This window comes from Lontra canadensis, unplaced genomic scaffold, assembly GCF_010015895.1.
Source record: "Lontra canadensis isolate GAN:19392208 unplaced genomic scaffold, GSC_riverotter_1.0 scaffold4, whole genome shotgun sequence".
NCBI classification, from domain to species: domain Eukaryota; kingdom Metazoa; phylum Chordata; class Mammalia; order Carnivora; family Mustelidae; genus Lontra; species Lontra canadensis.
Window position 1 is genome coordinate 35,815,809 of NW_022630998.1, and position 27,149 is coordinate 35,842,957.

At 40.6% G+C, this 27,149-nt stretch overlaps 1 protein-coding gene across 3 annotated transcripts in view; it reads right to left on the reverse strand.

Moving 5' to 3' along the window:
- IQGAP2 (IQ motif containing GTPase activating protein 2) overlaps positions 1-27,149 on the reverse strand; it is a 277,729-nt gene that overhangs the window by 98,322 nt on the left and 152,258 nt on the right. For all 3 annotated transcript variants that reach the window (XM_032848144.1, XM_032848125.1, XM_032848135.1), the window contains 7 exons: positions 17,168-17,235; positions 16,667-16,780; positions 15,842-16,020; positions 13,688-13,775; positions 9,257-9,420; positions 5,748-5,908; positions 873-997 (listed from right to left, as the gene is read on the reverse strand). In XM_032848144.1, coding sequence (XP_032704035.1) covers positions 873-997; positions 5,748-5,908; positions 9,257-9,420; positions 13,688-13,775; positions 15,842-16,020; positions 16,667-16,780; positions 17,168-17,235 — 899 coding nt within the window. The remainder of the gene's footprint in view (positions 1-872; positions 998-5,747; positions 5,909-9,256; positions 9,421-13,687; positions 13,776-15,841; positions 16,021-16,666; positions 16,781-17,167; positions 17,236-27,149) is intronic.

The window sequence follows — 27,149 nt, forward strand, 5'->3', positions numbered from 1 at the left end:
TCCTAGGTTTTATTTCAAGAGTGATTTTACTAGCCCAAAGTTAGATTCTGCCTTCAAAGACCATACCTGAGACTTCACCAAAACACACTGGAACAGCCCAAGCTTGTGAGAAAAGTATCTGCCCACTCTTTGAGCAAACTTAGGACAAGTTAGAAAAACAGGTCAAAGCTGGAGGACGGAGGGGAGGTCAGTGCCATCGGCCATCTTAATCCAAATGTTGCCGATGAATCGAACAGCTGAGACAAAGCCAAAGATGATGGTGCTGGTTTGTTCTTATGATGGGAAAGACTGCTTGACACTTGAATTTGGTAGTTGGTGCTACAGAGAAGTAGTCACTATACACTGATTGCTGAGTTATATAGCCCCCCTCCCCCATTCTTCATTCTGTTTTTGTAAACAAGAGGCAAATGAGAAAGAGGCAAGTTGACATTCAAGAAAGCATGTTTCAGGACATACCCTCCTGGGATTGTCCACTTTCGTGTAGGTAGTTCCTAATTTCTAGATACATGGTGAATCCTCATGATTTGTGATCCTAAAGCAAAGGTTAGAAAGCCCAAATGAAAGGCCAAAGTTGAGTGCTTAAAAGTCTGAATTTTCTACAGTATCCATCTCTGAAGTATGAATAAATAAAACATGAGGACTTCTATTTACACATTTTTATTCTATCCTTTTATGTCTTTTTATCTATGTTTTGTAATGTATGTAATACATTGGTACGGTATAAAATTTATATATAAATATATACTTGCCTATCAGGGTGGGCTCTCGTAAGTTCCATGAGCAAAAATTTGCAGCCCTTATTTAGGGAACTAAGTTGTCCAGACACCTTATTCTCTCATTATACTAAGAGAAGGGAAGTGTTCTATACTTACGGTCATTTTCTTCTTGAATTTCCATATTAACTATATCAATACAATTCTGAATTTCATTCCAGCTTAAGTTCTCTTGTCCTTGGGATAAAGCTTCCAGTTTAAAGGTGAGTAGTGCATTTGTGTAACTGTGGAAGAGAAAATAATCATGTTCATCAGCAACATCCATTCTTTGTTCATGTCATGCATCTTGAATTTGGCACATAGCCAAAAGTAGATGTTACGCGATTACGAGCAGAAACGCACACAAAATTGTCTTGTGCAGCTTTGTGAACACATGGCAAGCTCCCTTGTGTTAATGGTGTTTTTTCATAAAGATACTTTATGAACAAATGTTGTTTAATGAAAGGGCCTCAAAATCCAACCTCATATCTAACTCAAGCAAAAAGAAAAAAACAAAACCCCTTAGCTCTCAACTCTGTGAAATCACACCCAACCCACAACCCAGTTTCTCATTTTCCATCCCTTTGCATGTTTTGGCTCTGCTCAGGCTTCAGATAACTTTTCGTGGTAAAAATTAGAACCACCTTGGTTCTCAACCTTTGTATCAAGGGTTCCTTTTATTATTTTTCTTGTTCCTTCCAAAATCTGAACTTCAGAGTCCTTTACCCCTATAAGCTTAACCGAGCTGGGTTACCTTGAGGTCTAGTGAGGAATCAAATAAAATACAAATCCAGAAACCTTGCTGAGTAGCATACATCTTCAGTGTATGTTTTCTTGAAGATGTAGTATGGGAGGTGAATGAGAATACTGTCAAGTCCGTCCTTCACCTCTCTGTTTCTCCTAAGGCTTCACAGCAGCTACCCAAAAACCTCCCTCTGTGTCCGCTCACTGCTATGGCATTCTTGGCCCTTATTTTCACCCTTCACCCTCCTCACTATGTACAACCCTCTGGCAAAGAGGGTTTGGTTAACCACTTCAATTACTTGTCTTGGAGAAGTTTTAGGGAAGAAAATTACCCATCTTGACTCTAAGAAACCCATTTCTTAAGAGTCATTTTGCCCATTTAAAAAATCACAGAACCAATGCTACAAACATAAATGAACATGAGCTGTTCTAGACCCAAGTAGAGAAACTCAAGTTTAGTTTGCTTTTGCATTACATCAGGGAAATAAAGGCCAATCCTCTACATACTTCTTCACTGTGCATTTGGACTTCTTTTTTTTTTTTTTAAAGATTTTATTTATTATTTATTTGGCAGACAGAGATCACAAGCAGGCAGAGAGGCAGGCAGAGAGAGAGGAAGGGAAGTAGGCTCCCCACTGAGCAGAGAGCCCAATGCGGGGCTCGATCCCAGGACCCTGGGACCATGACCTGAGCCGAAGGCAGAGGCTTCAACCCACTGAGCCACCCAGGTGCCCCTGCACTTGGACTTCTCAATAGCACCTTTGGATTGTTAACTGCAGAGGTTAGAAAAAGTAACACCACAGGAAGTTTAAAACTGGTTTCCTGGTTGTGACCGATTTTCTCCAAATTCTGCATGCTTTATGGTAGCACTGGGGTGCTGTCCACAGGGGGTAGCTTGAGAGAGAAAAAACATTCAAAATAGAAAGTGGTAGTGATGATCTTTTATCTGTGGCTGAATAACGCATCATCAAATTCAGGCCTGAAAGTGGCTAACAGTCACATTTGAGATTTTCACCTTACCAAAATTTATAAGCCTAAGAAACACTCTGTTGCACTAGTAATACATAAACAATAATATTGAGTAACGATAACAAAATGTCAACTTGCACTCCCTAGCATCCCTTTTGGACAGAGACCATTCTGTAAGCAAGTGCAAAATCCTTATGGACATTTCACGTGCTTAACATCTAAATGATGATCCAATGGGAATAAAATGAGAAAGCTTAAGGATGAATACGGGGAAAACCCCACCATTGCCCATCATTTCTTTAGAGATGAACAAACAGTTGCCAAAGGGAAGAGATTTTAGGAGTAAAACAATAGAGCTGCAAAGTCTTTCCCATGTATTAGTCCCCAGGCATCAGCTATAGGAAACACTCTGTGGTTCACCCTTACAGAGAGGTCCAAGGCCTTCCCTCCATGTCTCCCAGAGCCCTCTTCACTGGTGGCTACGGGCAGACCAGTAACACCACATTTCTAACAGACTTCTCAAGCTTTGAGGAGATTACGATTCCAATTTAGTTGAGCAGATCCATACTAACATCAAACAAATGGGGCAACGCCTGTGGCAGACACGGCAGGGGTCTCGGATGAACAAGGTGAAGCCTCTACTTCAAGGAGCTTTCTGTCCAGTGGGTAAGAAGACAAAAATTCAAGCGAGTCATAAAGGCAGAGCACACGAAAGGCCGTAAGAGATAGTCTTTAAGAGGAGAAATCCCAGAGTTCCAAGGAAGGAGAAGTGGAAGGAAAACCCTAGTGGTGGGAACACTTGCCCTGACACAAGGACCAAACCAAGCACTTAACCCTCAGTGCTGTCCTGCAGATGCAGAGTCGGTGTTTTTGCACTTTAGAGATGAAGAGGAAAGGCTGTCCAAAGTCTGACTCAGATATCTTTGGCCCCGATGCGATCTGTGTTCCTTGAACCACATCATGCTAGTTCTCTCCAGAGAGATGACATTAGCTGGGGGTGGGGAGAAACATGGAAAGAATGTGATGCTACCACAGCATCCTCTGTGGTAGGGAGTTCCAGTCATGCGCCAGGAGAGAGGATAGGCACCCCTTTCTCAGGGGTGAGAGGAGCGCGCACAGCAGCAGACAAGCCAGGAAGTACACAGTATGTTCGCATCTGGCCTGATGGAAGCATGAGTTTCAAGGAGAGCTGAAGCGAAGGTCAGAACAACGTGCTCAGAGAAAGGAGTCTGTTCTTACTGCATGTGAGAACAAGGAACAGTCAAATGGAGAGCACTGAAACCATAGCTACATTTTGGAACAATTAATCTAGGACAGCGTATGCCTAGAGCCAATACCAGCTCTCTATCGCTTTTGTGAGAATTAGAAGAGTCTTCCTGGGGAACCACAGGTCAAGGGTAGAAGCCGTGGCAAAAGGTAGATGCTTTGTAGGACTTCATCAAGGTGGCCCTGCCCCCACCCATGGTGCAATGAAGAACTTGGGACAACCATTGGGAGAGGCCATGATGGAACCCATTTCTTCAACTTGAAAATCTGAGAACTTGGGCTTACAGGAACGGGGTTAAAAAGCGGACAATGTCAGCCCATCAGGGGTCAGTCCAAAAACCAAAGGGGACCCTGAAATCTCATGTTGGTACTGGTCTTTCAGCTGACCCAGAAGGTGCTTAGGTCAGACTTCAAAAATGTGATTAAAATGAACATTTTTTTTCAAGTTTCCCGAATAGAATACTTGAACTCTGAGGTTGTATCTGTGGTTTTCCACTTGGAAAAAAATGATTCTCAAATGGGGTGTGAGATCATTTCCTTGATGGGTTATTTGCAAATTGGGGGACAGATAGGAAGGAATTTTGGTAATCAACATTAGTGATCTGGAAGGAGGAAGATATTTAGAGGGCAGTGGCCAGGATGTGTGATCTGGGGGACAGTCATGACAATTACCTCACCAAGACTTCCCATGAGAACCCCACTGGGCTGTGAACTTCATAAGGAAATGATGAGTTCACCAGCTGTGTCTTCCACTCAAGCACTGAGGGGCAACAGCCAAGCCCAGTTAGGTGAGAATGAAGGAGGACATTAAAGACACAGGAGGACCGATTTGGAAGTTATCACAGAAGCAAAGGTGACAAGTCCAGTTAGTTGGTAGCTGGGAAACAGCAACATTGTGCAGACATGTTACACACACAGACTGGCTGCTGATGGGGAGTAATGATCAGGCTGTTTCCTCTGCCTGACAGAGGAAAACGAGTGGAACTTGAGGTTTCTAAGCCTGGGGAAGACAACAGTGCCATTAGAAATAGTAAAGGAAGAAATAAATACCTTGGGAACAGACTCAGGAGTTAGATTTATCAGGTGGCCACATTTAAGTTGAACAAGAAGAGTGGTTTCTCCAAGAAAACCAAACCAGAAAATTCTCTGTCCCACTACTTTGGGGCCATTCTCTATACAGACAAGTGGTCAAGCATTTAAAAAAAAAACTAAAGTCTTAAATTTTCTTGTACAACTGTGTATGGTCCAAGAGAATGATCCAACGTCTATTTAAGCAGTTTGGCTGGACTCAGAGATCTGAAAAGAGCTTTGTCAGGATCTGTGCGGACATCGCCCCCTAGCGGTTAACACATATCCAGGCTGCAAAATCACTCCTTCTACTGGGGCTTTTGTCTTACTGAATCTCTAAGGGACTCCTTATTCTGGCCTCTTAATTTTCTCTCTAGAGCTGCTGTAGTGTTTCATACCATCAACTGTACTACCTAGTAGCACGGAAGATACTAAGACTGTCACCCACTGCCATGACCCACTGTGGCCTCAGGATTCCTTGGATTTAACAATCAAAACAATGGGCTTTGGGATTCAATTGCCCAGCTGCGGGTCCATAAACCCAAATTTAGTTTCCTCATCAGTAAAATAAAATAATTGGACTGCATCATTATTAAAGTTTCTTCCAACTCTTCTACACTTGGTGGTCTCAAAAAAAAAAAAAAAAAAAGCCCAAGGGAAGGTATGTTTTCAATAGCTCTTCTATTTTTAGCCTATCACATCATCTTTGGTAATGACAGTCAGTGTGTAATAGTCACAGCATGGTCATTTTTAGATTCTTTCTCCCCCTAAAAGAAATATTGTAAAAAAAAAAAAAAAAAAGGAACTCATATTACAACGTAGACTAGCTCTTGAGGAATTGAGTACAGATACATGGATCTCTTCAGCAAGGAGCATATCTTCAATTTGTGAGATCTGCCGAACACACATTTCTGTATTTAAAAGGAGGCTTAGAAGATGTTCCCTTACCGTTCTACATATGACTCATCCAGATTGTTGAGGCCTATTGTTGGGCTTCTGAGTTGATTCTGTGCAGACACAAGATCACTGTTTCCCAAGGCCTGGTTTAGTAAAGCAACAGCAGACAGCATTTCCACTGCAATCAGGAGCTCCTCATGGGCCAAGTAGTTCTGTTGGAAAACACATGCAATCCAAGTTTCCCCAATCACACACCTCATGTATGTGATGGAGTTTTAGAACACGTATTTCAAAGAACAAAGAAATGTTAAAGATTTTGAGAACCCAGGAGAGAGAAGGTGCAATGGCCACCTGTTTTTTATTGTCTTTAAAGAAGAGGTGAGTGGGGTCTGGGTTTTTTCTTAGCTGGTCATTTTAGGAGAGAATTAATGACAAGCAATGGTTCTGATTCCTCAAACATCTGCATTCCCTTAGCTGATTTCCACCATTGGTTATATTAGCTGCATACAGGCTCAGACTTACCAAATAATTAAGTGAAGGATTAGACAATGCTGTCACTGTCTGAGAGTGTGAGGTTAAGATTTTTTAGTAGTGATTTTCAGTTTAAATTAAGGATAAGGAAAAGGGGAGAAATTTACCTCTAAGTTATAACCCCAGAAAAGTAAACCAAAATCATTTAAGCTAAGAATATCATTCTAGTCCCCTCCAAAATTTATTCTGAATCACTTTTTAATAATTTTGTAGAAATTTTTTCTTTCTTTTTTTTAAGTGAGCGAGTAGGGCATGGACAGAGGGAGACTATCTCTAAGCAGATTCCATGACCACCATGGCGCCTGATGTGGGGCTTGATCTTACAGTCCATGAGATCATGACCTGAACAGAAATCACAAGTCAGATGCCCAACTGACTGAGCCACCCAGACGTACCAATAACTGGATGGAATTCTTAAAACATACTATGAAGTCTGGATATTTGAAGAAATGTGAAGTCAGTAAAGCATGTATGTTTTATAATTTTGGATTTGGCTTAAAAAAACACATCTTGTGGTAGTTACACTGGTGGTGAGCATAGCATATAGCATAACCTTGCCAAGTGGCTATCTTGTATACCTGACAGTAAGGTAACATTGTATAGTCAAATAAAATTTTAAAAACCACATATGAAACTTTTGAACACCCTCCCGCTTCAATGTTCTCTTCCATTTAACCATTTTATACTCACTCGGCCCAACTTCAAAAAGGTTATTTCTTCCATTATATTGAAGGAACATATATTTCTTCCATATATTGAAGGAACAGCAGAAAATGAATAGAAAAAAATGCTGATAACTGTGTTTATGTTTAGGATATTTTCTGTATTTAATATATACAATGTAATATTTATATTAAAATGCATTATAGCTTTCTGGATCTCCATAGGTAACCCACAGCAATGGATTTTAGAGTAACAAGGCATACTTTTACCTTCCAAAACAAATGGGAAGAAAGGATTATTACAGGGAGCATGTAAGCAAATTTGATCCAAGTTTCTTATATTAACTACAAGTTAAAGACATTAAGGGAGGTATAAAATTATAAGTAAAAGAGCACAGTAGAATCATTTGAGATCCACCGCTTCTACTCCTTCTAGTAATTGTCCACAAAAATAACATGGTATACAGCAGCAAAGGCAAGGAAAAACAAAGCAGCAGCAGGGCTGGAGAATCACAGACTGACCATTGACCAGTTAGGGATGAATGACTGGGCTAGTGTATGAGCAGCCTTGGGGTTCAAAGCTGGTGGTGCAGAAGAAAAACTATTAATGAAAGAACTTAAGTGTAATTTCAGTACATGACCTATTTTCCTTTTCTTACAAAATAGTACCTTTCTATTGAGAAAATAAGAGCTTAAGTGCAATTTCAGAACATGCCCTGTTTTCTTTTCTTACAAAATAGTATCTTTCTCTTTAGAAAATAAGAAGTCTTGGTAAGCAAGAATAAGAAAACAAATCCTCCCACCCAAGCCCTTTAGTGTATATCTGTTTATTTATTTTTAATTCATACAAACATTTACAGAGGTTCATTTAAACAGAAATTTCATATTACAAAAAACTCCTCTAGATAATGACGTTTTAATCTCATTCTTTCCACTGGATATTAGTGTGTGCAATCTGTTGTTAAACTTGTGGTTTGTTTCTTGCTTCTCCGAATTACAGAACATGCTGGGAAACAATCCCTGTGACTACAACTTCTTGATTCATATTCTTTAGACTCTTTTCCTAGCAATATAATTGTCGGGATAATGGGTAAGAGACCTGCCTACACATGACTGAGACCATCCTCCAGAAAGGGTGTTCCATTCATACTTCCATGGAGGAGACGCCTGCTGCCTCGAATTTATGCCTATGCTATGTTAGATCTCTCAATGCTACCCATCTGACTTCCCAAAACAACAGTATATTAATTTACATTTCCCTCTGAGTTTGAATATCTGTTTGTGTGTGTCTATCATTGTATACGCCGATCTTCATGACTTGGCTATTCATGCTTTTGGCCTCCCTTCCTCCCTTTTTTTCATGGAACATTTCTGATTTTTATTTATTTTTTAAATTCAAATTTATTTTTTATTTTATTTTAAAAATATTTTATTTATTTATTGGACAGAGAGAGAGAAAGAGAGAGAGAGAACTAGAGAGGGAACAAAAGCAGGGGGAGTGGGAGAGGGAGAAGCAGGATTCCTGCCGAGCAGGAAGCCCAATGCGGGGCTTGATCCCAGGACCCTGGGATCATGATCAAAGCCGAAGGCAGACACTTAACGACTGAGCCATCCAGGCCCCTCATTTCTGATTTTTAAGATCCAACGTTCTTCTACATTTCCCTAGAACTTCAATTTTTTTAAGTCACTTTTTTACATTTAGCTTTTTACATTGGGAATTTATTCTGATATGTGTAGCGAGGTCACGTTTTCTTTTTCAAATGGCTAAATACTTGTAAGGATTTCATTCTTCTCTCCGCCTTTTTGAAATACTAGCATTCTCATACATTCAATTCTTGGATCTGTTTCCAGCACTTTTTATTCTGCTCCATTGTTTGGCTTAATCCTGTACTAGTACACATGGTTTTAATTACTGTAACCTTATATATTACTGTTTAATACCATTCTCATATTAACCAGCACTCAGTTTACAAAAATTAAAGCCATGGTGCGAATGTTCTTCAATTTCTAGAAATGCAGATCAGAGCTAATTATTCTATTTCAAAACCATGATATATTTTTTAAAAATTTCAGCACAGTTAACGAATTGTCCAAAGTGCTTCAAAAATCAGAGCCCAAGAACAACTTGTTTTCAGTGTGTATGTGTGTCGAATGCTGCCTGCATTTCCTCACCATGCAGACTCTTCATGGAGATGAAAAGCGGGAGTCAACGAGGAAGGCAGTCCTGGACCCAGCACAGAGAGACCAGGGGAACAGGGACTGGTACAAGTTAAAGACTCTGTGCCCCATTCACCTTCCCTAAACATCCTTCCTCATAGCTTCGACCCAGAATTCACATCTTTGTGACTGGAGTCTCCCCAGACTTACCATGGCATTCTGTTTCTGGAGGTTGAAAAGCTCATTCTGATACATCACAGCAGCAAAGGGATAAACAGCAGGCAGCTGGGCCTCCGGTCTCTTCAGTGCAAGCAGCGTGTTCCCGGGGTCGCCTTCCCGAATGACGGCATTGATGTGGTCCACGGCAGCCAGCCCTGAGTGGAGGTTGGGAGTGTCACATTCCGTCAGAATGTCCACTTTTTGCCCTGCTATTTGCCCCAAGCATCCCATCTTTCCAAGGACTAGAATCGAAGCAGTCCCCTTCCATGAACTCTGAAAAGCTGCTGCTGGAGGACAGGTGAAAGCTTGAAGGTGGTAACACAGTAACTGGAGGGCCATCCAGTCTTTGGAGAAAGTCCCTGAAGGGGGCTCAGCATTGACAGAGCTGGAGTTATGAGATCCCTCCTGTCTCGCATGACTTCCCTGCAAAACCCTGCCCTTCGGGATGAGCTCTGGTCTCATGTCATCCACTGTCCTAGTCCCTGAGGATTTCACATCTTGGGGAACCCCACAGTATTTAGAGCTGGGCCATATAGATCCCATAGGCATTGTTCTTGAATGCTCCTTGTGTATCAGTACTGCCTTTGCAAGGAGACTGAAGCTATGTGAACACCCAAAGCCAGCCTTGCCCTATTGCTGTGTCCTCCCTCTGAAGCAGCACCACTGAAACCCACAGTTAGCACTGGGAGACAGTGCCGCGTGATACTGAGGGGATTTCTCATTGTTTTAAATTAACATATAATGTATTATTAGCCCCAGGGGTACAGGTCTGTGAATCATCAGGCTTACACATTTCACAGCACTCACCATAGCACATAACCTCCCCAATGTCCATAACCCCACCACCCTATCCATACCCCCCTTTTTGTTTTGTGAGATTAAGAGTCTCTTATGGTTTGTCTCCCTCCCGATCCCATCTTGTTCATTTTCTTTTTAAGATTTTATTTATTTGAGAGAAAGAGAGTGAGCATGAGTGAAGGGTGCAGAGAGAGAGAGAGGGAGCAGCAGGCTCCCCCCCGAGCAGAGAGCCTAATGCGGGGCTCCATCCCAGGACCCTGAGATCATGACCTGAGCCGAAGGCAGACGCTTAACTGATCTAGCCATCCAGGTGCCCCGGACGGTATTTTTCTCAGAAACTTTTCCCTCACCTCTTGTGTTCTCTGAAGTGTGATTTTTAAGAAAAAATCATTTCGGATGTGTTTTTTAAAAAACTATTATAACCAAACTTCCTATGATTAAATAAGTCTGTGCCAGTATCTCTTCACCTTAAAAAAACAAAACAAAAAAACCTGATCACAGAAATGTGTTGGTTTAGATCATAAGCTCTGTGAGATCTCTACCAGTTGCAATGTTCAGATTATGAAGACCTGAATTAATTAATTAATTTGGGGGAGAGGGCAGCAAAGCAAGGTTTATTGACCAAGAGTAAGGTTTATTGAATGATACAATATAAAGCTCTTAACGAGGGAGGGGACCCCAGAGGGTTGCCCAAGAGTTGAATTTTAATAACCAAACTGAGGGTACCTGAAACAGTAAATTCCTCATCGTTTTCAGAAAACAGGATGAGAATTGCTAATCAATTGGGAGAATGAGCTATCGACTCTGCCACCAGGCTACAGCAAACTGGACAGAAACAGCAGCATTTTGCTCCATAAAGAAGGTTTCCGGGGCACATGGGTGGCTCAGTCAGTTAAGCATCCAATTCTTGATTTTGGTTCACGTCATATCAGGGTGGTGGGATCAAGCCCTGTGTCAGGCTCTGCGTCTGGGTGGGGAGTCTATTTGGGATTCTCTCTTCCTTTCCCTTTGCTCCTATCCCAGAATGCATGCACTCTCTCTAAATAGATAATATCTTAAAAAAAAAAAAAAGTTTCAGGATAGTAGAAATAACACAGACCCATAGATTTCTAGAGCTTTTCAAGGGTTAGTCTGTCTCCTTGACACATGACTAGACTGCAGCTAAGAATACTCTAAGCCTTTTAACAGATGACAATTTACCTTCTGTAACTCATTCCCAAGGAGCTACCCTCCATAACCTTTCTCCTGAGACATATCTTCAATAGCAGGAAATACTTACAGCTAATGCAATCTTCTTAGTTATACTCATCAAAATCTTAAACGTATTCTAAAGGACTCTAAGAACACAAACCTATTTTTCTGTTCTAAGAATTGATATGTCCAACCAAAAAATTCCAGAAAGGAAGGTCAGTGGACATTTATGGTCTCTGCTGTTCTCAGAAAGTCACCCACGGCCTCTCAGCTGTGTCTGTCATTAATTTGGATGGGATCCTGCTTCTCCTCTGAAAACCCCATTCTGTGAGTTTGCACCACTGGGTGGTAAAAGAGTACCAGGAAATCATACCCTTAAGACACTCTTTATGAACCATTTCTCCTTAAAAAAATAAAAAATAAAAAATAAAGTGAGCTCTCCCGCTCTTTTATCCTCTGCATTTAACCAAATGTCCAGCCCTGGTCTTAACAGAGTATGTCTTGTAATGAATGGGATGCATTGGCCAAACCCCAAGTTAAATGACTGCAGGTCAAACAAAGCTGAAACTTCCGCCAACAGATCTGGTGACATTACAGTCAAAACCGTCCTTTATGTCACTTCTCTGGCTATTATGAACGTAGACACCTTAACGTTTTAGTATAATAACCTACAGGGTTGAGAAAAACTTGTCATGTAGCTATACTCGTATATTTTAAAGCATAGAGTTGTCTTATTGTCATGTCACTGGTTAAAATATACTTTATTGTTTTTTCAAGACTCTTCTTAATTCTACTTAACTATAAATTTTCAGATGGAGAGAGATTAAAAAAACTTCAGAATCATCATGTTTTACACACTTAAAGCCATCAAACATGGCAATGTCCTGCATAATTTAAGCTGGTTATTCATTAGTGCAAATCATCTCATGCCTTTTATTTAAAAATGCATAAGCAATGTGGCATTAAATCGGTGGTCGGGAAATTATGTCAGCAAGTATTAAAACATGTACACAAGGCATTTTATTTAAAATGAAGAAGGAACCTGTCTTAGTGGTCATAAACTTTTCAAAAATAAAGGATGGCAAAAGGTTCTGGAATCATTTCTTCACTGAGCATATGGACCTCAGCTGTCTTGCTGGCAATATTAATTTCTTCCTGCGATTCATTTCTGTCAAACCTAAGGAAATTCTCAGCTTTCAAACAGAGCAGAAACTTAAAATTGTCTTTCATGCATCATCACTAAATCATTCAAAATTAAATAAGAATAAAAGAAGAGGAACATGGATTCGACAATGTCAAGGTGTTTGCTTAAAAAAAGTTACCGGGGCGCTCTCAGCAGTTTTGTGTGTGAGGGAAATTCTCAAACCTACTCAGTGGTTAACTTCTAGATGTTTACATCAATTTTCTCTGGGCCTCCTTGATTACTGTTTGGACCCTCTGGGTAGGTCTTTACCAGCAACTTGGGAGCAAACTTCAGGGTAAAACCTATAGTTTGTTTGAAGGTGTTAAGAACATTCAAAAATCATCTAGGAGCCTGAATCAAAGACATAGTTTAGGAGTGTTATAGTTAGTGGATATTCCCAAGTTTAAATTTGGCTGATGGTTCACATGTTTCATTAAATGGGCTAAATGGTGTTTCACATATTCATTTTTTGTGCATGTAAGAGCTCTTTAGGTTGCCCTAGGGAAAATAAATGTCAAGTAGAATTCCTTACTGCTTCAAGTAAAACCACATTTTATAAGAGAGTGAAGAAGAGACTAATAATCTCTCTGAACTTGCATATGCCCATTTTAATTACCTGAGTTTTCTGTTCTTTATAGTCACACAACTGAAATGGGTACAAAGAGGAACTGAACCGTGAGGCTCCATAGAGGTTCAGGGACATGGGAATCAAACCTGCCGCCATGCCATTTCACTGGCCTATCCAGGCTCGTTCACTTGCCAAAAAACTATACAAGCCGTAAGGAAACAATTCTTACAAACTGCAGACTAATGACTGGGAAGTGGTAAAGAGCAGATGTATTGTCAACAATACATTTCCAATTCCAAACGCTGTCACATAATCATGGGCAAGAAACGACAGGCCTTAAGTCATAATCTTTTACTGAAGAGCCTTCCATATTAGCCCAGTGAGGGACAGGTTCAAAAGAGGACATACACTGCACCTATGATAAAACAGGAAGGGATAGCTAAACCAGCTTCATGATACTTTGAGATGTTTTGCATGCAGAGAGGGGGCGAGATTACCCAAAATTTCCATGGGGAACTGCCGGACAACGTGGCATAATTAAGCACAACACTGACATTGAGTGGAATTTTCATCACATAAGGCAGTTTTACAAGGATACCAGTGGAGAGTTTTGGTGAGATTCTGATAAGGAGAATTTGTGTCTTCTGGCATATCCACTTCCTTTGTCCAAGCCATTACTTACTGTTGACTTTATTGATGTTGCCTTGGATTTCTGCTTGAGTCAGCAGTTCTTCGTAGGCATCTCTTTCTTCTTCTGAAATACAGTTATTCTACAAAACAAAGTCTTCACTGATTCCTGAGGTTAAATTAAATATTTCCAAAGCTCGGTATTCAAAAGCAAAAGGCAAAGAGTGAGAACAGCCGTTTACTTATATTCATTTGAATTCAATATAGACATCGAAAAATGCTTGCTCTGTGCAGGGCACTAGGGTTAGGTACGCCTGGCAAAGATTACAAAAATGAACAGCAGCCCCACTGACTCTCTTGAGAGGGCCTAACTGTCTAATGTGGCAAACATCATGTTGGACCCCTTGACCATATCGCCATTTATTGTAGATCCAAGTCAGTGGAGTGTTGGCAATTTCATTTGATCCAGTCTAATAAAATTGACACCATAAATAACAAATATACACAGAACAGAACACATATTAGAGGAGAAGTACATAGTCAGTTGGAAATAACACTTGAATAAGAGAAAACAATTGAGAAGGGCTTGGAGGAAAGGAGCAGTTAGTTACGAAGGCAGAGTGGGGAGCAGGGTATAGATGACAGGATTGGTTGCAAAGGTGAGATGGCTTGGCACATTGGGCTATAGCATAGAGTTTGTGTCCAGGGTTAGCCAGAAAGATGGGGGTGTTGGGCAGGCATTTCAGAGGCAATTTTTTTTTAAGATTTTATTTATTTATTTGACAGAGAGAGAGATCACAAGTAGGCAGAGAGGCAGGCAGAGAGAGAGGAGGAAGCAGGCTCGCTGCTGAGCAGAAAGCCCGATGTGGGGCTCGATCCCAGGACCCTGGGATCATGACCTGAGCTGAAGGCAGAGGCTTTAATCCACTGAGCCACCCAGGTGCCCCTCAGAGGCATTTTAAGGCCAAGTGAAGGATCTGTACTTAACTCCATAGGTAGACAGTAGGGAATCCAAGGAGCTTTCTGGGGGGCTGACATCCGATCTGGAGTTAAAGATTAATTTTGCAACCTCTAAGTCTGTGAGGGTTTGGCTTGCAGAATGGGAGGAGGTGGGGTCACATGTGCATGGGGTCACATGTGAGGCTGGGTCCAGAGTGGCAAGACTGGAAGGTGTGGGACAGAGGTAAGTCTGGCAAGACGAGGTAACAGAATGCAGTGAGGGATAGGATACAGAGGGCTGGAGGGGGTGGTGTGGACAGAGTTCTGAAACATCGTGGGAGTCATTCCAGAGGCAAGTCAGGGAAGGGCACATGTGTGAGAAGGGCAGGGTAGAGGTAAGCACTCTTCCTAGATGGTGAGGGGCAAGGCCCATGGCACAGAGATGAAGTCACCTGGAGGGCCACTCGAGGGGCCTGATAGCAAACTAACAGCCGCTTTCCTCAGTATATGGATGAGCTTGTCTGGGAAGAACAGAGACAGACGTGACTCGAGGCCAGACCTTAAAAGAATCCCCGCAGGTAGAGGCAGGAGACTCTGAGAAGAGACACTGAGAGAGGCAGAGGAGAGCTGTGGCACCAAAGCACCATGGGAGGCTGGCGGGCGGGGTGGGCAAGCCTGCCACATGTGGGCAGAAGCCACCAGCTCAGACAAGGCAGCGAGATCGAGTGGAAAGTTCTGGTGACGGAGCTGAGGCTGACAGGGCAAGACGTTAAGGAGCAGAAAGATGGCCAGGAACTGGAAACTGGGCACACCAAGAAAGCCTTCAGTCACGCTAGCCGGGAAGGCAGGGTCAGGCTTCTTGCAGAGGAGGGAAGGCCAAATAGGACAGCAAATTCAAAAACATCAGCTCCCACTTCATCATACCGAGTCATGAACCTCTACTAACAAATCTACAGGTAACTCGGCGAATACAAGGTCTGCAGGTGAGGCTGAACAAGGGAAGATGGTGAGCCGCTACTTCCACACTTCCTGGGAAAGTCCTAAGTTTATGACATGACCTTCAACCCTTGTAACCTGTAAGAATCAGCACGAAAGGAAACCTCTTTTCTTTACGTAGTGCATGGTCTGTTTTTACCCTTACACTGCACCCAAGCCAACTGCCTACGGCTATAGAGACCACTGCCAGGTGATTTAAAATGATCACTGGTAACATCAAGGCTTTTTCAAACCTACCACTCAGAGCCATATTATTGAGAATCTTATTAAATACCTTCAGTCTTGCATTTTCCTCTTTCCTTTTCTTGGCTTCCCAGAGTTCCTTCTGGTATTCCTGTGCAAGGCTGTCATCTACTAAAGTTAAAACTGCATTTGGGTTTCTTAGCGTTTTAATGGTTTGTTCGGCTATTCCTTTTTCAATAGCTTCATTAATGGCTATAACTGCAGCGTGCACTGGAAAGAGGGAAAAAAATGATTTTCATGAGCCAGAGGCAACAAGGACAGTTGCACGGACACTGCATGAACGTCAGCAGTTTTACTTCCTTCTCTGGCTTCGAGTTAAAATGGCCAAAAATGACACCTAGACACTTCACAGAGCACCTCTCTGACAATGTCTCCACCTGCCCATCCTGCCTAGGTCCTTTCTCAGCATCCACCATGTAATCCCTATGAATTTACGAATGCCTAAAATGAACTAAGCACTGTCAACCCTCGAGGGATGAAGGGGGGAGTACGGACACTGTTAAAGTACCAGTTTGTTTCCAAATGATACTGGGCATTTAACCGGCAACACTAAAGGACAACACAGCAATGTTCTCTACCACTTAAATCTGATGATGCGGAAAGCAAAGAAGCATTTGGAATAAAGGTATTTCTGAAAACTCTTACTCACATCACACAAGAAGATGTTTAAAGCCTAAATCAATTACATGGTTATATTCTTATATGCTCAACTTAACCGTCTCCAATACCTACAATAAAAACTTCAAAAGGGGGCTGAAAGCATCTTCTAAATATTCTCTTTCTTGTAACCAAAATCAATAATGAAGTACAGGTAAGACTCATGTCAGTAGTAAGTTCTGATTTTAAATAGACTCACGAGCAGCTTCATCCACTGACAGTTCATTAGCCAGAATCCCGCCTATTTTGCTGAAAGATGGCATCTGAATTCCGTATTTCTCAAGTTCCTTTCTCATATTACTAATTTCCTCCTCTGAAAAAGAACAACAAACAATATCAAAGAAAGACACAGAGATGGAAGCAGGAATGAATATAATAAGAAATGTCTTCATCCCACGGTCTCTCCCCCAGAAATTTGAGGCTTATTTAAAGAATATTAAAAATTCCATGCCATTATTTATTAAAAAAAAAAAAGGAGAAAAGTGTCTTCATCAAGAAGTTGGGGCATTTCTGAACAAAAACCTTAGGAACGTCAGCCTATTTCTCATTTCACACGTGTTGAAAATGGTCAAATACAAACACAGTAAATTTTTCTCTTCTGATAGATATAGAGGAAAAATGGGAATTGATGCTGTCAAAAGGAAAAGTATGGATACATTTTCTTAGTAAATGACAGTGTAAGAATCATGAAGAGTCATACCTGTGAAGTCTACTTTGCCCAACAAATCCTGGATCTGGGGCGCTATCCCTAGTTTGAACAGGTATAAACTGAAAGAACATAAAATTATCAGTTCAGAAGTTTTATCACCATAAATCTTAGCATTAAAAATTACTTAAGTCCTAAGGGCTTTTTTAGTTGAGAAAGACCTAAGTGATTATCCTATCTAATCCATTCATTTTTTAGGTGGAGAAACTGAGTTCTGAGGTAACAGTCCCTGGTGGACAGGGACTAAAATCACAGGCTAAGTCCCAAAGACCAATCTTTTTCAGTACATGGCATCTCTATAGGGTCAACTAACTCTCTACCATCCATTTGTAGGGAGAATAAGAAATACAATTAATACAAAATAGCCAGCAATAAATCCAATGAACATTTCCTTGGGTACTCCTTCTACGATTCTTATTTTGTTGAAAGTCCAGCTCAAATTGTATTTTCCTTTTCAATACTCCTTTAAGTACCACGCACCCCTTGAGGACCTATTTGTTTTATGTTTTCTGAAACAAAGAGTGGCAAGACTATCAGCAGAGGGGGTGATAAACCATGATGTAGGCATACTACTAAGTGGAAGATGGAAAATAGATTGTGTGTGTGTGTGTGTGTGTGTGTGTGTGTGTGTGTGTGTGTATTTAAAGCCCCTTAGGAATTAATGATGGCGCACACTACCCTATCCAAAACTTGACAAAAAGAGCAGACGGCTGGCATCTAAATTTTACCAAATGTGCAAATATATGCTTATATGGCTTTTCCCATTTAATCACCAAACCACAGCTTCTTTCCATAACAATTCTAACCTCCTCAGTCCCAAAGAGTAATTCTATAGACCAACTAAAAAAAAACAAACTGTATTTATTTATCAGTTTTGATAGATTTATAATTTATGAGATTTTAATTAGAAGTTAGAAATTATAAATAACTTCTATGAGAAAATGAACGGAGAATGATTTCATTGGCTTGATATATTTCAAGATCAACACACACCTGAGATTATAAAATGCATAAAATTTCATTACAGGAGTTCAAGGTTGAGGCTTTTTAAATGGTATTAAACTCTTAAAATGTATGATTATTCAATTTAAGGAGCCTGCATTTAAAGTGACCTTCATTGATCATTTCTGTAAAACACAGTCATTTAGAAAAGTAACACATGGTCAAAGTTAAAAATTAGTCATTCATGGATAAAATAAAAATTACACAGAAGAACATCAGAGTTAAACACTAAGTATTTTGATATAAACCCTTTCAATGTCTTTTTAAAAAAATTTTTTTAAAGATTTTATTTATTTATTTGACAGGGATCACAAGTAGGCAGAGAGGCAGACAGAGAGAGAGAGAGGGGGAAGCAGGCTCCCTGCTGAGCAGAGAGCCCAATGCGGGGCTCGATCCCAGGACCCCAAGATCATGACCTGAGCCAAAGGCAGAGGCTCTAACCCACTGAGCCATCCAGGCGCCCCTCGATGTCTTTTATTTCTGGAAAAACTTATTCCATAAACTCACACAGTATTCATAATATGAACATAGTGTATTTTTCCTAACCCATTGCGTCTAGGTGGTCACTAATTATTCCTCATCGCAAATAATGCTTCAGTGAACCTACCTACATACAGAAACATCTTTGGCATACATCTTATTGTTACAATGAATCCCTAAAAACAACACTGCAGGGTTGAAAAGACACACACAATTAAAGCTTCCAGTATACAGAGTCAAATAGTGTTCTAAAAAAGAGATCACACTCATTTTTTGTGAGTCAAGGATTAACAAAATCCCCTTCCCTCTGTGAAACAATCTGACTTTTAACTTTCTAGCTCTGTTCCTCTAGAAACCTGATAAAGGTACACTGATAATTGGTGAGCAATGTTGCTGAGGAGAAAAATAACCCCCCATCGATAAATGGTTTGAAGGAACTATAAATACCTAACAGGCATCACAGGCTTAGGTGTTCCCAAGTTTGGTGCCTCTTCTAACACCCACACTCCTTGCAGGAAACTAGGAAGCCCACTGGGAAGGTGTTACAATAGACAGCCGCTCCTGGGGCCTGAGGCCCTAGAGCGGGGAGGCTCCCGTATCCCCAGTAGGGATGTCACTTCTTAGCACCTAAGACGTCACCTGGGATACCAAAGGAAATGGCTTCCAGATGGCTGTTTGGGCAACTACGGGGAGCGTCATGAAGTCTCCCACTGAAGAGTAAGCACTTGATGCCATCCTGCCATCTGACCGGGTTTCCAGGCTTCTCGATCTTCTGAGCAACTAAGACCCGACGTGGTTTACTGCAGTCAGGAGACACTGAATGCTTAGCTGAACCTAAGAACAGGCTGAAGGGTGTGACCTTATTCTACCACCAATACATGACAATGCCATTTTCTTCGTCCCTCTGCACCACAGAATACTATCAGGGAAAATCTTGCAAATCTGATAGCCAAAAATGTTATTTAAGTCTAAATTCCCTTTTGTTAGTTGTGAGGATAAACACTTTCTCAAACACAGATTGTTCCATGTCCCTTTCTTCCACGAAATGCCTATTAATGAATTTTTGAATTTTAAATATTTTTTGGAGGGGGCGAGTTTACCTTTCGTTGGTTTCTCCCCCTTTCCCTCAAAACCACAACCAAAGAACAAAGAATAAATGATATTTTAAACATAAGGTAATTGTAATTTTAGTACTCAATTCCAATATGATTTTCATATCTTACCCACAGGTGGAAAACATATTAGCCTCTGAACATTCTTCAATATAAGATAGGCATTATGTATTCATAATATAAAGCAAGAGAGACAGGATACATTCCTTAGTTTAAATTCTAAGTCTTTAGAGATAACCAGGGATATAAAACATGGCCTCTGAAGACTTTATTACCAAAGGTTCATGCCAAACAAGTCATTAGGATTAAAACTAGTAGGCTGACATTTTCAAAACTATAATATTTTATGAACCACTTCTCATTATGACATGGAAAAAATATTCCTATTAAGAGGGAGCCCATGTCACATGGAACAATGAAACGGCAACTTCTTCACCTGTTCCTTTGTACTAACAGAGACTCCAAAATTAAACAGAATTAAATGGATGGGTATGGCAAAGGTGCAAAAGAATTCTAGCAAAATAAAAGCCACCCATTAAGAAATGACAAAAAAATCATTCTCTCTTCAAATTCTACAAAGAAAATATACACACCATTTAATGGAAGAAACTTTGAAAATGTGACAATAAAATTTAAGTAGGAGGCATTCATAAAATGTCTTCTAACAACAAATTTTCTATCTATAGTTAATTGTTTAACGCTGTGGGTGTTTGTTTTTAAAATTTTTATTTATTTATTTGAGAGAGACAGTGAGCAGAGCAGGGTTGTGGGGGGAGAAGAGGCAGAGGGAGAGGGAGAAGCAGACTCCCCGCTGAGCAGGAAGCTGGATGGAAGGTGGACATGGGGCTCAGTCCCAGGACCCTGAGATCATGACCTGAGCCAAAGGCAAACACTTAACTGACTGAGCCACCTAGGTGCCCCATTTTTCAAAAGATTTTAAGTAATCTCCTCACCTATTGTGGGGCTTGAACTCACAACCCTGAGATCAAGAGTGGCACAATCTACTGACAGAGCCAGTCAGGTGGCCCCTCCAATTTTCCTCTTTTTAAATTTTATCTTTGTTTTTGTTGTAAACTGAAGTGTTCAATAAGTACTTGTTAAGTAGATGATTGAATAAATTACAGGTATCACCTATCTTAATATTTTCCTTTATTCCTTGGCTGTCACTTCTTCTTGTTGAATCTAAGGCCACTTTCAGAGGGTTGATTTCCCTCAAATGCCTGGCATTTCCTGATCTGGGGCTTAGCTTGGGGCTTGGGACTTGCTTTTTGTCATTGTTGACCACAGGTTCCCATGAGAGGAGCCAGTCTTAGAGAGACCATAGGGGAATGTGGGGCCGACACCACGAGGGCGCCCCATGTCTTGCCCTCTCACATCAGGGCTTCCGGGTTCATGCTGGCTTTGTGATCTCTTTATTTCCGGCTTGCTTGTAGCAAGCCCCAAGGCAGCTCCTTGCTCTGCTGCATCCTGTGAATTCTGGGCTGTGGTCTTCTGACTTGTTTCTCAGTCAATCCCATCTCATCTATGTGATCAGTGGACGGCATCCTTGCTTACTATAAATGATTTTTTTTTAAATTACTACTTCAGTAATTTCATGTTAACTGTTTTCACATTATTTCCTCTATTTATCCATTCATTTAATTACTATGCACGAAATAGCTACTACATAAAAAAATATTTTTCTCTGCCACGCTATTCCTAAAATAAAAGTCTTTAGGTTTCCACAAAATACAGGTTTGTTGGTACTAGGAATATATTATACTAAAGTGCTAATTTTCCCCTGTGGTACTGAAGAAATTAGGTGAGTATTTCTAATTATCCTTTCTACTTCTCCATTGTACTCTGTAATACTAATATAAATCCTACAATGAAGCCAACATTCTGCTTTAACTAAAAGTTACCACAAGGTGGTGCTGAGAAGTTACCTTTTGGATCAAACAATCTTGGCTTTTAAAGTGATTTTAAATAAGAGATTTTCTGGAATTGGTATGGATCAGTTAGGAATCTCATCTGTGTATACATACTTCCACCCAAAATGTTTAAATGTGAATGTATATTTTTAATCTGGCTTCAGTTTTCAACGTTTATTGCCTCCATTCTTGAAGTTTAAATTATTAGCTGTTTTTAAAAACGCCACTTTTCACTGTGCGGGAGTTTTATAACAAATTTTTGCAGGAGAAGCACTTCCAAGCAGATTACTCAAAAGGGCAGTTTCCTATACACATATCCACTATTCCCAGGAAAGAAAGAATCAGCCACAGCAGCCCACTCCTCACAAGCATTTAAATTCAAATGAGGCCATTCACTACCTGAAGTCTACAGCAAATCCAGAGTCTTGATCTTAAAAAAATAAAAAGCCTGTCCAATATAAAAGATACCAATTCTTGGAGCTCTTCAACACAACTTTTTAAGCACCTTACGTGCCTAAGAGCCAATACAAAGGGCTAAGAGGATTCCCAAGGAAGCCAAGGAAATTAACGAAATCATCGCTTAGCTTCCCCCAAAGAAGAAAGCTCTTGGTGGGAAATAGGGAGGCTCTTATCATCGCACCAAAGGGACAGCATACTCGTACTGCTTAGAGGCCAGTTACAGAGAGGTTGCCCTGAGGTAGCTAAAGCCTCTCCAGCCCAATGTGCTCCCATTTGTACAAATAATATCAGTTCAAGCACTGGAAGAAGTAATTAAAAAAAAAAAATACTATAGGGGCTTTTCCCACTACTTTCAATATACACATTAAAAGGTGCTATAGTAATGGAATGCAAACTCACAAGGCTGGAGCTGAATTTATTTCAGCTTTTCTGGATCAAATCCTAGGCGGTTCACTTTATGGTGCAGCCTGTGAGATGAATGCTCATAAATCAAAGCCTTGGGGCTAAACCAGAAAGACCATGGGACCAGTATCCGGAGACCCAGATCATGGCTGCAAGGCTGGCCCCATCTAGTTGTGTAACTCTGTACAAGTCATAATCCATTGCTTTCAGTCCCCTCATGTCTGAAACAAAGACCTGGACAAAAGTAACTTCTCAAGGTCTTTCCAGTTCTGAGGTTTCGTGATTTCTCATTTTAAAACTTCCTAAAATTAACCACTGAGAGGCCTGTGCCTCTCAGGTTCAAGTTGGACGCTGTCTTTAGAGTTTTCTTAGTAGGATGGAAACATGTGACTCCCTTCCAAGGCCAACGACTAAGCCAGTCACGGCCCAGGACCTGGTGTCACACTGCCAAGTTTTGAATCCCAACTCTACCATATACTAGTTGTGTGACCTCAGTTTCTCTGTACCTCAGTTTCTTTCATATTAAAATGGGATTATTAACAGTATGTATAAGTACACCATGAGGATTAAATGAGATGCCATCTGTAAAATGAACTCTGAACAGGGCCTGGCATATACTTGTTTGTTTTTATTATTACTATGATCCTTGTTAAATAAGTGTGTCCTTTATTAATAACCAATAATAATTAACTTATTAAGAACTTACCACAGCAGTTTCCCCATTTTCAACACTAAGAACCTTTTACTATTTTCTCTGACTCCATGTTTCAAGTGGTTTTATCTAGAGAACCAAATTATTATTCCATCTTAATCACATATGCCCCTGCCAGTATCATGTCAAAATCTAGTGTTTTTCACCTAAGAGTCAATCAAAAATAAAAAGAATCCTGAGGTACCCTTTCCACAGGGAAATTAGTTCAGCTAACGCAGCTAAAAATTTAAAAATATGAACTCCAGAGACTTAATTTGGCATCAGTGATATGTATGTGCTGTGTTAGGTGACAAGGCACAGGTCACGATCTCAGAGAGCTTAGAATTTTGTAGGACAAAAAGATGGAGTCCCGGTACTATTTTGGGATAGGAGGAAGAAGAGAGAATATGGTCTAGAGTGTGGGGAGAATTGTGAACAAGGAGTGATTTGAAAGCTACATAAGGTGTCATTGTCCTTCTCATCTTAATCCCAAATATTGCCATCTCCACATATCCCTCCTGAGAACATGAAAGGAGAACCTGCCCTTCGGGTTAAGAAACTATTTCTAGGAAGCTTCTTTATAAATGCAAGTATGTTCATCATACTGGTATCAGTATGCTATCAGTCTGGTATAAGTCATCAACTGGTTTTTGAAAAGGCAAAAGGCCTTTAGGGCACAAAGTGTAAGCCAAAGAGAGATCTGCATGAAAGCCTGAGGGTTAGATACATAATCTGTATTACATGTATAATATGTAATATATATTATGTATATAATAAATACACATATTATACGCATAGTTTGCAAGGCAGCCACCTGATGGCAGGTGTGCTTCTTCTTGAAGCAATCAGTGCATTTGGCAGGACAACCGGTTAACTGGGAGTGGGGTCACCAGAGCTATTATCACAAATGCATGCCCCAAATGTGTGCTGTTTCAGCATCATCACTGTATCTGAAAACACAGCTGCTGGGGCAGTCATGACACGATCTGTTGCGGGAGCACCAGCCACGACCCAGAGGGGAGGCAGGCTCATCTTCAGCTTGGCGTTGTCTTAATGGTTCAAGAAACTTAGCACGGAAAGAAAAGCAGAATCCAGACTCCTCATCTATCAAATGAGGAAAAATCATTATGAACATATGACTTGTAAAGGATTCCTTGGAGGGGAGTTGATTTCTCAACGCAGAAATAATTACAATAGGACTGGAACATTCTGTTGTGACCACAAAGCGAGGATATTTCCAATAATGTCAGGGACAGTGCTACAAGGACGAAGACACTGGCCCCATAGGGCTCCCACTAACCAAATAAAATCAATCTGATCCATCAGAACAGAAGATTCTAACCCTGGTTAAGTCGGTGAAAGGCCAGGAGTTCATAGCCCTCATCAAAAGAGAGTGGTACAAAGTGTACAGAAAGGAAATTGCAATATGAATTGATCAAGTAAGACACGGATAATTATTTGTACTGATTTTAACAAGCTGGGATGTGTTATTAAAATACAGGAGCTTTGTTTTTTCAGTGTCTATCTATGGAACAAATATATGTTTATACAATTTATATTATACTTATACCATGAGAATAAAAACCAGGAACTCTAAGCCAGAGTGTCATGTAAAACCAAGGAAGTGACCCAAGATAAGAAAGTCCTGAAGAACACAAAGTTTGTGACCGAAACACCCAGGTGAGAAGGGGGTCTGGCCCTGAGCACATCATCATCAACAGACAGAGGATCCAGAAACGTAGTCTGAGATGATAAATCAGCCAAATCAACCATCTACTAAAGACCATTAGGTAGTCAATCCTTCATTTTGTGGGTGAGAAACCTCTAGAATGCCCAACTAATTTCAAGAAAATATTCAAAATGCATATAGGAGCTTTTAATAATGTTAACAGATCAGGCCAATACATCATTATGACAGGACAATGGGTTATGTAACACTGGCTGAGTGAGACGCAGGTGGTAAATCATTTCTGGGGGATGTGGGGTGGGCTAGGCGTGGGGACCAGAATGAAAATAAAAACCTACCTGGAAGCCATTTACTGAAAATTATAAAGGTCTGACTGATGCCTGGTAGCCAGGGCCTGACTGCCCTTGGGGGAAGAAACCAAACTAGGACCATGTGCCCTCTGACAACTGAACGGTCAAACACCAGGTCTACAACCCGGGCAGGTGTAGAGGTGTTCTTTTGTTTCTGGTGTCCTGAGGATCATGTAAACTCTAGCTAACGTTCAATACATTCTAGTCCCGGGATGAGTCAAAATTAGTGCATCAATAATTACGTGAGTGAAACTTGCAGTGAAATTCTTCCAGAATGGGTTTAAGTGTATTAAGTTTGTAATGATACATCTGGGTATTTCCTTTGTCCTTTACGGTATCTGATGTGTTCAAATATCAGTTTTACTAAAATTTTTCAATTCCGATTGATAACCAATGTTTAAATATTTAACAGTGTTTCACAAATTGAGCAACAAACAACATGTCAAAAGTGTTCTCCTCCATGCATCGATGCCCAACTAAAAAATCATTAGCAGTAACTTGTTAGCAAGGCTCTTACTTCTTGAACCAATTTCTTTTTGTTGCAGACTTTTGTACATTCCAAATGAAGCCACAAAAAGAAAACAAGCCATGTACACATTTTAAGTGGAAATGCACCAAAACAGTCACATCAGTATTGCAATAATGGGTACTTTAGCTAGCTTTTCCTTTGATTTTCTTTTCTGACTTTTCCAATTTTTCCCACAATGAGATTTTAAGCTTTTTATTTCACATAAAAAAAAGATAAACATTTCTTTGAAAAAGAATGAGGTCACCTCTCACTGAAGTGAGTCTTTCTGCGTGAAGTCAAGTGTGAGGATTTCCCCCGGGGCTGCCATGCTAACCATCCCTGGAGGCATTTCACTGAGAACATCCAGCTTCAGACAAAGGGAGCAATGAGTGGCAGGCAACAAGACCAGGGTCAGAAACAAGAGTGAAAAGGTGAGGGCCAGGCAGGAAAAGTGGAAAGCAGATACAAACAGGAAGCAAGGGCACAACCCCAGAGGATATTAATGAGGTTGTCAAGCCCAAATCAAAAAGACAGGGAATGCAAGACAAATTGGCTGGGCTGAGATCTAACAATACAGATCCCAGCAGGCCCATGGGTTGGGGTAGCAGGAAGGTAGTGCCTGGGTACCTGGGATATCTTTCCACCTGGCTCCTGATCTATACTCAGAACCTTTGACCTGCCCAATTCCCTGTCCAGTAATGATGACTTTCTACACCAGCAATGTTGCTGTAACCCCAGCCAGGATATAATGGCCAGGCACGTATGTGTTCATTTCCAGCATCACCTCTAATTATCCAGTGAGAGCCAACCCACTGTACGTAGTAAAGGGCTCTGCTACCCAACTCCCAAATATGTCTTGGCCAACAGAGCAGAATATCGGCTTCATTTGAGTGACTGTATTCTAAATCATTGAGTGAAAAGGTTTTGATAGAAAAAAACTTTAGATATACACGAGACTTCTTAGTTCTTTACCAAGAAGCAGTCGTATGTAAGTTTAGGACAGATAAGAGCGAAGGAGATTTTCCCAGGGAATGCTGTTTATTAAGTAAATGGAAAAGGTCCTACCTAAGATCAGATCTGGTGTGGGACAGGCTCAAGAGAAATTTGCTCCAGAATGATCAACAGTAATGGAGACTTCCATGAGTTATTGCATGACTGAGAAAAACAGTCCTAAAAAATATCACACTAACATTCACATACAAGTGTCAAGAATAAGAAGTTGCCTTTTTTTCATTTACCAAACTGCTGAAGCCATTGTTGAAATGATCACAAACCCATTTGTAAGCCTCAGTGCAGTTCTATATAATTTCAGGGGAAGAATAGTGACATCACTGGAAAGGAACTTAGCACACCATTTCTTTATAAGCAGCTTAAC